This window comes from Cebidichthys violaceus, unplaced genomic scaffold, assembly GCF_023349555.1.
Source record: "Cebidichthys violaceus isolate CVI_PGR_0920_01 unplaced genomic scaffold, fCebVio1.0.p SCAF_19, whole genome shotgun sequence".
Lineage (NCBI taxonomy): Eukaryota > Metazoa > Chordata > Actinopteri > Perciformes > Stichaeidae > Cebidichthys > Cebidichthys violaceus.
Window position 1 is genome coordinate 3,249,576 of NW_027176361.1, and position 12,696 is coordinate 3,262,271.

Genomic DNA, 12,696 nt, shown 5'->3' on the forward strand with positions numbered 1-12,696 from the left:
TCTTCATGGTCAAAGAGCAAAGATCAAAGCCTGCAGTGGACCGACTGAACCCAGAGCCGGAGGGGTTTTATTTGTTGTTTTGCATACGATTAGAATGAAGCGTCGTTCTGGTTCCGTGCGTCTCCGTGTAACTTCCCCGCCCTTCGTGTGCTACAGACTAACAACACGGTCCGTCGCGCCGCGCTCCTCTCCGCGAGGTCAGCGCGAGCTACCGTCAGCCTGGCCTGCAAACACAACCGTGCATGTTTGAAGCGATGTTCAAAAAAAAAAAAAGGTCCTCTCTCTGCCTCACTCACGTTTCATTTCATTTATTTGTGATAACTATGTCGTCCCCCCCCCCCCCCCCCCCCCGTGTGTGTACCAGGCCCAGCTCTCAAATTGCTATCTCAGATTGATTCGGTCACATTTCTGAGAGGTTTGTTTTTTAATCGATCGTGTCTGGCACGATGGATTGAATCGGAGGGGGGGGGAGGGGGGTCGCGGTCCCAGAAAAGGTGGAAAGAAATCACTCTGAGAACAGAGTCTGGAGGGATTTCAGGTAGTGATTCGATCCGGGGTTCTGGTGTGTGTAGAAATAGTCGGAGCCGTTTACTGACAGAGTCTCGTATTAATAATGCGTTTGAGGAGCTCTGATTTTGGGCTTTTATTCCCCTTCATAAAATGACTACAGTGTGTTTGAAAGTGTTCTAACTCTATGAGGGAGATGTTTTCATGCACGAGCTTAAAGGGAATAACGATAACAATAATACACTTTATTTATGTAGCACCTTTCATAGGGGGGGGGGGGCAAAGTGAAGGAAGGAGATAGTGAATAAAAACAGAAGGAAACATGCAAATGCATGATGAAAACCAAGCAATAAAACAAAGGGAGTAATAAAACGGGTAGAAGAGGAGCGGTTAGTTAAAGGCAGAGCTGAATAAATCCATTTTTTTTGTTTTGTTTTGGCGCACATAGTTAAAAAAGAGGATTATCTTATTTGTGTTTAATGAATCTGGAGCCAGCCGACAGTTAGCCTAGCTTAGCATCAACACCGGATACAGGGGGAGCGGCTCGCCTGGCTGCTTGCGAAGTTAAACTAAAACTTTATACGTTAAAACAGGTTATATGTTATTTGTTTAGTTCGCACAAAAACTGACAAGTCGTGTTTTTTTGTTTTTTTTAATGCTGGAACTATTTCTTGGCCGGCAGCATTGACTAAAATCAACATCCAATAAAAGCACAACTTGTCACTTTTTTACACTGTGTTTAATGAGACACAGGCTAACCGACTCCCTCCGTTTGCAGTCTTTATGCTAAGCTAAGCTAGCCACCCGCTCACGTATTCACTGCTGAGACACGAGGGGGGTGTCGACCTCCCAGCAAGACAGTGAATAATCCAGAAAATGTCAAACTATTTCATTTAAATACATATAACACGACAGAATAGTAGCAGGTAATTGCAACAAAAATTGCACAAAACTTTGTGATTCGGCAATTATTTATAGCAATGTCAATCTGACAGTTTCCAATTGTCCTCAACACACAGCACACTCTGTCACTACTCGGCTCTGAGGTCAGCCTGAGCTTGCAGGTCGTTCAAGAGGTCAAACGTTTGAACTCTTGAACGCCCCCCCGCTGCTCGTCTACGGGCCGGTTCTTCTCCCGTATGACCCGGTTCTCTCTGTGTGTTGAACCCTCTCATGTTCTGCAGTGGCTGGTTTTTTTTTGTTGTTGTTTTTGTTTGTTTTGGTTTTTTTATACCATTTTAATTGTGAACGTTTGTCTACGACACATTCTGAGTTCATACAATGATTATGCCGTCATCCACACAATGTATTTTATTTTTCTGTGTGATGCTGCTATTTATTTATTAAAATATTATTCTAACGTGTGGACAACTGTCTTCTTTGTACAGTAAAAACAGATATTTGTATGATTTTCTTGCTATAAACCTTTATTATTACTATAATAAACAACAAACGAGATGAACTCATGCAGGTTCACCAGAAGCTCCTTCAGCTCAGACTCCAGCAGAGACCGGTCCACCGTGGACAGACCCAGATCCTCCAGCAGAGACAGGTCCACCGTGGACGGACCCAGATCTTCCAGCAGAGACCGGTCCACCGTGGACGGACCCAGATCTTCCAGCAGAGACAGGTCCACCGTGGACGGACCCAGATCTTCCAGCAGAGACAGGTCCACCGTGGACGGACCCAGATCTTCCAGCAGAGACCGGTCTGTCTATGCAAGCTTAGATTTTAAAAGATAAAAGTAGTCGCTCAAATCAGCACCACGGACAGCGACGGAGGCGAGTTCAACGGTTCAAACACGAGGCAACAGCGCCGCGGAGTGGCGGAGCTGGGGAACAGCAGGAGGTAAACTATGGCGTCTGCACAGCACTGGTCTTAATGAAATAATAACGATCCCCGATATGTTCATCGACTAACAAGATGTTGTTGTGTCGTGTGGTTATCTAGCTGGTTATATGTGTGAAATATGGGCCTAGATAAACTACTGTATTTACCGTAAACTACGGTCCGTGGACTAGACGCTCCTATATATTGCTCTTATATATTTATATTTACATTTACATTTGTTTGACATTTCTTTCATCATAGATTGTGTTAAAAATAGATGAATGTCTGAGAACGTCTTTAAATTAAGAACACATACTAATTAAATGTAATGTGTCCAAATAAACACCGTGTTATCGTGTCTGTATTTGACACATAACCACTGTGAAAGCAGCGTGTTTATCCGCCACTAATGTTGTTTTTTCGTGTATTAATTAAAGTGAAACGAGCCTCTCGTCCACAAACACACGTTTTACACGTAAGAGCCGCATCACTACGGGCTCTCGAAAACCCCTCCGCCTGCCCAGCCCACGCTGCTCCGGCGGTGGAGTGGGCGGTGGCCTCGGCTATCTCCGGAAATAGTCGCGTAGGCTTCGGGCGGCGCATGCGCCCGTTTCACCGATTTGCTGCAGCTCCCTGGTTCGTTTGAGCGGCGTCAAGCTAGCGCGAGGTACCACCAGAAACACCAACGGTTAAGACGTTCAGCGTTCAACATAAAGTCCAAACTGAGTCATTATCGCACTGTTTGACACGTGTGCGTCAGTGTTAACGTGCACGCTGTGTGTCACGCGATTGTTTGGGGAGAACAGTCACTGTAGCAGCGGTGTGTTCGCTACAAACAAATCAGTTCACGCTCATTTCCTCCAAAATGTCGCCTGAGAGAAACAAACATTTACCAATAAAGGTGAGAAATGAAGTAAACTAGGGTTATATTGGCGGGAGAAAAGCTTGTGACTTAAAGCTGCAGTAGTTTTGTATAAACGTAACGTTGCTGAGGTAGTAATTCAACCGTTAATTATTGTCATAGTCTCCCTATTTAACGGACAAACACAGCTTCATTAATTGCACCTGATAAACTGGTTAACTGGGTTTATATTATCTGCAATAAAACCAAAATACAACATGGAAATATAGGCTTGAGTGAGCCGCATATTTTAACCTTAAATGCAAGTATGTACGAAGTATAACTTTAAACGGTTCATTCTACAAATGTATTTACACGACTAGTTGTACTTCCTGTATACAATATTAATAAATGTGTGTTTTATTGTAGTGCACATTGTACGTTTTAGGCCATGGTGGAGGAGAGACACCCTATTAAAGATTACATGTATTTATATAAAGTTATATTTCTGGTATGTGTTAATTTGGCAGAGATAATATTGATGAATGTATAACGGATGTAATATCTATCTATCTATCTATCTATCTATCTATCTATCCCTGGCTATGCTTTTAAAATCAAGCATATTTTGATATATAATAATAATCCTTTATTAGTCCCACAGCGGGGAAATGTACAGGATTACAGCAGCATAGTGGATCGTGCAAACAAGAGACGTAGTGCTATAAATAAGTAATACAACAGTAAAGAATATTAAAGAAGTAAAAAAATCCACAATAACTAGAATATTATAAATACATACAATGACATACTAAGGATAAAAACAGAACAAACTATGTAATGTTTGAGCCACCTGGTTTAAAGAATACGTTCTGACTGTTTGCCACTTGTTCGGTAACTGTACTCGAGACTTTTATTTTGAAATGCAAATCGGAAGTTGTGTTTCTCTGCTGCAGGCTGCCGGCTTGACGCTCGTCGGGTCGACGGACGCTGCCGTGGAAACGACATAAATCCAGTCCACGCAGCTGGGTCGCGAGCGAGGGGGACCCAGATTTTCCTCACTTCAAAGGCTTCCTCCTCCTCCTCTTCCTCTTCCTCCTCATCCTCCTCCTCCTGCTCCACCTCTCTCTCCATCCATCCATCGAGCTGCGAACATGGGCGACCTGGAATGAAATGCAGATCAACGGAGAGAACCATTTAAATAAGCGAGAGAAGAAGAAGAAGAAGACCGCAGACAGGTAAATCTAATTGGATTTTTTTTTTTTTTTTTTTTAAATCTGCTTTGCACGTGACAGCGATGGTGTGGAAACATGCCTCCTGTGGGAGCGCGTAGGGCGCGTTTGTTATTGTTATTACATTGCGCGCACACACGCAGAAAACACTAATAGAGAGAGAGAGAGAGAGAGAGAGAGAGAGAGAGAGAGAGAGAGAGAGAGAGAGAGAGAGAGAGAGAGAGAGAGAGAGAGAGAGAGAGAGAGAGATTGATGCATGCTTACTAATTAGCCTTCATTGCTCTGCATGCTTGACGCTCTTTTAGCTCCATTTTAACGCGTGAAGCGTCGTTTCCAAGACGCGCGCGTCAGGTGCGCCTGCAACAAAATGTCACCGGTGTGGCGGAGTGTGTCGTGTGCTGGGTGTCGACTCGGAAACGGAGCAGCGGGGGCTTACACGGGGAGGTGTGTGTGTGTGTGTGTGTGTGTGTGTGTGTGTGTGTGTGTGTGTGTGTGTGTGTGTGTGTGTGTGTGTGTGTGTGTGTGTGTGTGTGTGTGTGTGTGTGTGTGTGTGTGTGTGTGTGTGTGGAGGATTAGTCTGCGGTCTGTCTGTCTGTCTGTCTGCCGCTAAAATAGCGTGTTTTTCACATGGGATTCGGTGGAGCGATGATTATAAGAAATAGCCTGAAATGGGTTAGTTCCTGCTCCCTGTTCCATGATACAAATCCCTGCAGGTATCTATATCCGAGGACACTCAGAATGCATTAAAATGCATGTTGAATTAATTGTTTTTGATCATGGATATGATTTGTTTGCGTTTGCCCATCTGCGGTCGCTGCGCTCCGTGTCGCCTCCTGTTGCTTACCTCTCCGCTTGTTGCTTCCTGCAGTCATCTGAAGCCATGTCACCTCGGGCATTTGTGCCAATTATGAACGCTCCACGGTGATTTACGGGCACTGCAATGAGCAAGACGTTCGAGGGGAGGGAGAGAAGCTGTGTTTCTATCCAGATGTGTGGCGAGGTGATCCTCACGATCAGAGGAATGGAAGTTTATATGTGTAATCTACACAACCGCCATTTATCAAGTGAAGATGCCCGTTTTATTTTCTCACATGAGAGCGTTTGCTGCTTTTTCTCTGTTTGATAGTAACGCACATTGAATGTGTTAGAAGGCTTAGACCCTTGATCACGTTAAGTAAGCAATTTCAACACGTATGGGTCCAAGTATTTCTGCCATTTTGAAGACTAAACAATTATCTGCAGTCCAACGCTACTGAATTTCCCTCAAACATCGCTCTGTTTCCAGATTAATTGTTGAAGTGTTTCCATATTTTGTTGACATAATTTAGACCTCTTTTTAGGGTTTTTAAATGGAGCACAAATTGTTTGTTAAATACTCGCAGAGCAGGTTCTTGCGATTAGGTGATCTGCCCTGCAGAAGCGCCCATGAGCAAGACGCCGGAAATGTCGATTGGTCTCAGTTTTGATGGCGAAAACTCAACTAAAGTCTCGTAGTAGCCCGCCTGAAAGAGAGCTCGCGCAGCTCCCGGAGACGGACGGACGGCTAGCTAGTTAGCTCGGTAGGCTAGTTAGCTTGGTAGGCTAGTTAGCTCGGTAGGCAAATTAGCTCGGTAGACAAGCTAGCTCGGTAGGCTAGTTAGCTTGGTAGGCTAACGTTAGCTCGCCCTTCGGCAGAGCAATGTTGGAGTGAGGCCAAGGGACCGTTAGACCAAGTGGTGCCTGCCGGCAGTCGGACCCCGCCGCTCAGCTCGGTGTCGCATTTAAAGCGCGGTGGAAGTAGCAAAGCTAGCTTAACTAGCCAGCTAGCTCCACCGTGCTTTAGCGCTACACCAGATTACAGAAAATAATCCGAACAGACTGTGTGTGCGGATGATGCATTAAGTTGTTGAATTTGACTAATTGTGTGGTTGTTACTGCAAAACCTCAGCTCACCACCAGTCGGTTTAGTTTGCACGTAAGCTAGCCCGCTACAAGGGTTAAAGTAAAAGTAAAAATGGCCGCCGCTCCGACCGTCACGCTACATTGATTTCAATAAAGGGGCGCTCAGATATTACCTCTGTACTCAAACATAAAGCCACAAAAAGAATCTGGCACAACCCTCATGTAAACTGCTTTTTAACCACTAAAGATGAGCGCTCTGTGAACAGCAACTGTGTCCTTTCACATCTACACTCCAGCGAATGTGATTAGATAATAGGTTTCCTGTGTGTGTGTGTGTGTGTGTGTGTGTGTGTGTGTGTGTGTGTGTGTGCGTGTGCGTGTGTGTGTGTGTGTTGTACAGTACAGAGTTGTATTCATAAGAGACGGTGCTCAGACAGGCTTTGTGCTGATTCCTTACGTAAGCGAATCATCGAGGAAGGAGGGCGTAGAAGGCTCGGCGCTAAGTAAGCACGAGGTGCATAACTACTCACACAGTAACTTAACTTACTTTTCTTTTTCTTTTTCCCCGAAGGAATTTCTAGTTTTCTAGCATTTTTAACATATTGTTATATATTTTTAATGGGTAAATACAGTGAAAATGAGGATTTTTTTTTTTTGCTCCAAAATGAGATCCAAACAGCTAATTAGTCAAAGTACTTGCAGGCAAAAATACCACTGTAGCAACTAAAACTAACACTTTCCCCAATTAACTTAGGGAAACATGTTTATTAACCTTCTTGCCAACGCTAGATGAGAAGATTGATACCTCAATATGAAACTACAGCTAGCTGGTTTTATATTTCTTTTTGTGTTTTACAAATTAAGTAGTAGGCGGAGCCAACCAAGGCTAGTGTTCCCCCCCCCCCCCCTACTTCCAGTCTTTATGCTAAGCTAGGCTAATGGCCCTGGCTTATGCGTGGTATCTTATCTTTGCATCTAACTCTAGTCAAGAAAGCAAACGTATATCCTGAAATATGCAGCATTTATTATTTACTATTTATTTATCGTTTTCAGGGAGTAAATACATAAAATATCCACTTCATAATGTAAGAAATAGATGTCCTGCTCCGCAAGTTTCTTCTTCTTCTTCTTCTTCTTCTTTCCTTTTTGAAGAGCTGCAGGTTTATTCTGATCCGGCTCCTCTGCTGAAGCTCTGAGGATGATTAGCATTCCAGAGGCGAAGCGCTGTGTTTTCACAGCGATCTGTATTTCAGGAGTCGTCCGTACTGCGTCCCTGGGTAGAAGGAACAGTATGCGTATATATATATATATATATATATATATATGTATATATATATGTATGTGTATGTGTGTGTGTGTGTGTGTGTGTATATATATATATGTGTTTTCCAGATGCTCTGGCCTCCTCCTTTGAACCACATCTGGTGGTTTTCTAAACGGTTCCAGGTGACAGGAAGTGGGGATTGTGATTGTGTCATCTTTTTTTTTTTTTTTTTTCCGGACACGTGTTCGGAGCGTCTCGTTCTAATGCTAATGCTTTGAATTAAGTCTAAAGCTACGCAGCAGCAGCAGCCTCTCTTCAGGGGGCACTCAGACTCTGTGATGTGGTCACTTAACAGATCCACTCCCGGGGTTATTCGTCGTGTGAATAACCGACACACTGAATAGCGTCCGTCTGTCACGAGGCTTTCATACGCTGCGTTTTCTCCTGCTCTGCTGAGTCGAATGGGCCGTAAACAACGTGTGGACTTCACCAGTTCTATCAGCATCACCCTGTTTCTCTACAAATAGAACTCGCCTGCCGTCAGAATAACATTAAAGATGCGGATATGTTAGCTGGCGCGTCTACTTTTCTATGTTTGTTTCCTATTTTTTAAATAATTTAGATAGAAATGATAGCTGCGCTCGTCTCTTGTCACTTTTTACCCATTCGCCCAATCACAGTGGAGTAGGGGCGGGACAAGTAGCCCACCTCAAACGACGTGATCAGACGTGTGTTGTTAGGAGTATGTTGTGGTTTTATTGTGTTGCGCAACTCGCTGCCCAATCCGCGCACCCCGCCCAATGCTACATCGGCGTTAGCGCGTTAGCGGCCGGTGGGCAGCGCACAGTCCCGCTAGGGTTTCTTTGGTTTGACCGCTCTGGGCTACCGTAGAAACATGGCTGACTTTGTGAAAGGCTCATTCTAAGCTGAAGAAAACACAGTGGTGCTCGTGAATAGTACGTGACATTTCTGCTAATAGATCCCACACACACACACACACACACACACACACACACACACACACACACACACACACACACACACACACACAATGCTGCACACTGTGAACTCTATCACTGTTTCTTACTTCTTATCTACTGCTGGCAGCGCTGCCCGAGTCCATTCGTGTGTGTGTGTGTGTGTGTGTGTGTGTGTGTGTGTGTGTGTGTGTGTGTGTGTTGTGCGTCGTCTCTCCTCCACCTGGCCGTCTGACCTCGCCGCTCTTAAACTTGCGGCGGCTTTTGTCGTTTCCCTGTCGCCGGGACGATGCAAAGTGCAAGCGAGGCCGGTCTATTGACGACGCGTCGGCGTTGCACACAATGACGCCTCCATCTGCTGCTGCTGCTGCTGTGTGCGTTTCCCCTTTGTGTGCGTCTGTGCTTTGTGCGAAGCCAAAACACATTCTCTTAATGCCGCCGTGTGAGATTTAGTTCAAAGAGACACGATGTAATCGTAGGAGAACTCGTCTGCCGTCATGAACGCTGCTGTAAAAGATGAAGGCGTGGTGACTTTAAAGTTGGCCCGTCTACTTTTCCATGTTTGTTTTATTATTAACTACAGCCGGTCGGTGCCTTGCTCAGAGGCACCTCGTTCCAGATGTGACGTCTTCCTTCTACCTCTTAGTATGAATCTGTAGGATTAATATCCGAGTCTTTATTTTCATGTTCTAAGTAGGATAGTTGTCTCTTTGTGCTCTGGAGAGGAACCAGAACCGGCTACAAATTCACATTTAAAGAAGCACTTTATTTTGAAAGACCAGGTGCTGCTGTGTTGCATTTTGGGATGTGTAGGTTCGGGTGTTTTTGGGGAGGATATCTTGGCCTCCGCTGTTTCCATTCAGACCATTGTTTTTAATATAATATATATAATATATATGATATAAGTACAGTAGTCTAATTTTCCTGATTCCAGCTTCTTTTGGTCTGTTTTATGTCTTTATAAACTGAATACTGCCGCAACAAAAGTCATCACATTCAGCTTTTGGAGCTTGTAACACACACACACACACACACACCACACACACACACACACACACACACACACACACACACACACACCTCCTCTGTCATAACTGTGGCTCTGCTCCCTCTGCAGCTGTTGAGGAAAGTGATGATGTAATACGGATGAAAAGGGAAAAATTACAGCTCCAAATGCTTTTCAATTTGATTTTTTTTAGGCAACGTAGCCTAAAGAGAGAGAGTGTGTGTGTGTGTGTGTGTGTGTGTGTGTGTGTGTGTGTGTGTGTGTGTGTGATCCAGGTGGCTGAGCATGATCCACTTGGGATAGATGGCTACGTAGATTTCTCCCTCATGCTCATCATAAAGCTGTAAAGAGTGTGATAAAGAAGATAAAGAACGCCATGATTGATGAGACGGTTGAATCTCCTGAGTGGATCTTTCTAAATGTGTTAGACTTTGTATTTGTGCGTCTTTACGAGCCAACGGACGAGCCTTTGATCAGATCCAGATCCAGACTCTTACAGAACCTCGTTGCCTCGCTGGTGTTCTCCGTCGGGCCTCTGAACTGGGGAGGTGGAACGGGACAAACTGGGAGCAACGGAAACTGGGCCACGCTGTGACACATCCCATCACATCTTTACCGGCCTGCATCCCAGGCCGTGTGTGTGTGTGTGTTGTGTGTTGTGTGTGTGTGTGTGTGTGTGTGTGTGTGTGTGTGTGTGTGTGTGTGTGTGTGTGTGTGTGTGTGTGTTGTGTGTGTGTGTGTGTGTGTGTGTGTGTGTGGTCACATGGTTCTGCCGGTATGACTTGTTGCAATCGTGCTGAGGTCGACGCATTTAATTGTGGGAGACGGGGGTCACAGAGGGGCGTGAGGAGGGTACACACACACACACACACACTGCATTCATTGGCTGTGGCTGACCTGCTTACGAACCACATAGCAGAAACCAGAACAGAGTGGAATGCAGTCGATATTTTGTGAAGATATTCGGGATCTTTAAACTCGTTTGACGTCTTAAATCAAATGAGACTTGTAGGTAAAGCGGCTCTTTCAGCCTTAACTAAAACACTACATGTCATATAGTGAGCGACGCTACATCTGCAGTCTTAAAACACAAACCTTTAGCGAGTGCTGAGTTTCCAAGAGCAAAAACAGCTAGCGTTAGCAGCTAGCGCTAGCTCCACCTAGCTCCTCCCTCTTTGTTTTTAGGCATTCAGGTACACGTAGTTGAATAAAATACCACGTTAGTCGTGTTTCCGATCTGTGGCGATTCAGAGGAGTGATTTTTAGAGCTAGTGGGACGTTTTGCCCCCGAACATATCAAACTGTCCTTGAACTCATCATCAAGGAGGGCTCTGAAAATGATGAAGTCCCCATTATTACTGCATGACATCACATTAAAGAGCTAGAATAGGCTCTCAGAGAGGGCTAGACCTCCACCAAGGCTGTCTCCCGACTGAAGAATAACCCCAACGTCATCGTGGCTTCTTCCTTCACATGCTTCAGCCTTTCTGCCAAGTCTCATGATAATTGGGCCTGTAGTTTGTCCCATAGTCCTTCTGACAAACCAAAAGCACAAAACATGACATTTGAAAGTGTAAACAAACGAGGGAAACGGTTCGATATGAAATGTTGTTAAAGAGCTGAACCGAGGAACCGTTCTGCAGGTTTAAAACCAGGTTTTATGGGCCGACGCCTCTCAAAACCAGATTCACCACCATCACAACAACCGGGTCACAATGAATCACCTGGATTGGTTCCTTTACTTGTTAATTAATCAGGTGTTATTTTTTTAGTTCAGTTTTTTGCGGTAAACTCCACCCGTCTGACACGCCAAGTAGATAAAAACAAATACCACTGATGATCGCAAACACCGTTTTTGACTACTGTGTGTGTGTGTGTGTGTGTGTGTGTGTGTGTGTGTGTGTGTGTGTGTGTGTGTGTGTGTGTGTGTGTGTGTGTGTGTTCGTCATTGTGCCTTTCAGCTCTTTTGTTTTGCATGTTTTTTTCCACCGTTCATTAAAGCGTCTGTTTCACAACACTTCATCTGCATTCACCCTCAGTGAAGAGGTACTGTAGACAGACAGACACACACACACACACACACACACACACACACAATGAAGTGACTGAGATCTCTTGCAGAACTTCGGTGCTCCGATGTAAACCCTCTCAGCTCTGCTCTCATCACTTCATTATCCGGCCAAAAATGAAAATACTTCCAAGGAAACCATGACAACAACTCCACAGAGCTTCCTTCCAGAGAGAGAGAGAGAGAGAGAGAGAGAGAGAGAGAGAGAGAGAGAGAGAGAGAGAGAGAGAGAGAGAGAGAGAGAGAGAGAGAGAAATATCTCGGTCTCCTCTCTCTCGCTCCGTTTTGCATAATTTGTTTTTAGGGAGGATTAGTGTGAAAGGAGGAGGGGGGGAGGTGTGCGCCATCGTAATTGTGATCATTTTGTACAATGGCTCCTCACCCAAGAGCATCAACAAATACACACTTCAAAGAGAGAGGAGCTGGAGTCATGAGGGAGGTGGAGAGTTTAGGATGGAGGTTCTGAGAGGAGGAGAAAAAGGAGGCCAGGAGGAGGCATGTGGGGGGGGGGGGGTTGAGACTGGTATTGTAGCAGTGAGATTTTTCCTACAGCGGAGTTCTTGTTGAAGTCATTTTTTTTTATTTTTTTAAATATCCGCTTTGTTCCGTTTCTTCACTCGCCGATGCCTTTTTGTTTGCCCGACATTCTGCGTTGGACCAAGCCGAGAGCTTCCCTCAGATCAAGACCAGAGTAATCCTGACTCACAGTGAAGCATCAGCTCTGTTTCACTGTCAGCTCTCCCACCGTCAGTGGCCTGGATTTACTGATTCTACATGGATCTCTGACTGTTTGTCATTAGCTCTGTGGGCCGTTTACCTGATCCAAGAAAAGCACTGATGCCTAAAACAGTCGAGAGATTAAACATAGTGACGTAGAGACGTGGTGCTTTATGGTCTGTTTGACTCTAAATGTTCCATAATGTACTAAATGAACATCATGCTGTATTGAAGAAGACTGTAAACTAGAGATTGAGACCATAAACTCATGTTTACAATGTTTACTGAGGGAATAAATCAAGAGAGAAGTAGAGTCATTTTAGACTAGACTTCTATACAACCAGAGGAGTCGCCCCCTGGTGGACACTAGAGA

The 12,696-nt window shown here is 44.8% G+C and overlaps 1 protein-coding gene across 1 annotated transcript in view; it reads left to right on the top strand.

Annotated features, from left to right (window-relative positions):
• Positions 1-12,059: 12,059 nt before the first annotated feature.
• The window catches only part of zgc:109889 (uncharacterized protein LOC553542 homolog), a 14,394-nt gene continuing 13,757 nt past the window's right edge, over positions 12,060-12,696 (top strand). Inside the window, 1 exon segment of the mRNA XM_068713786.1 lies at positions 12,060-12,105. Coding sequence (XP_068569887.1) covers positions 12,060-12,105 — 46 coding nt within the window.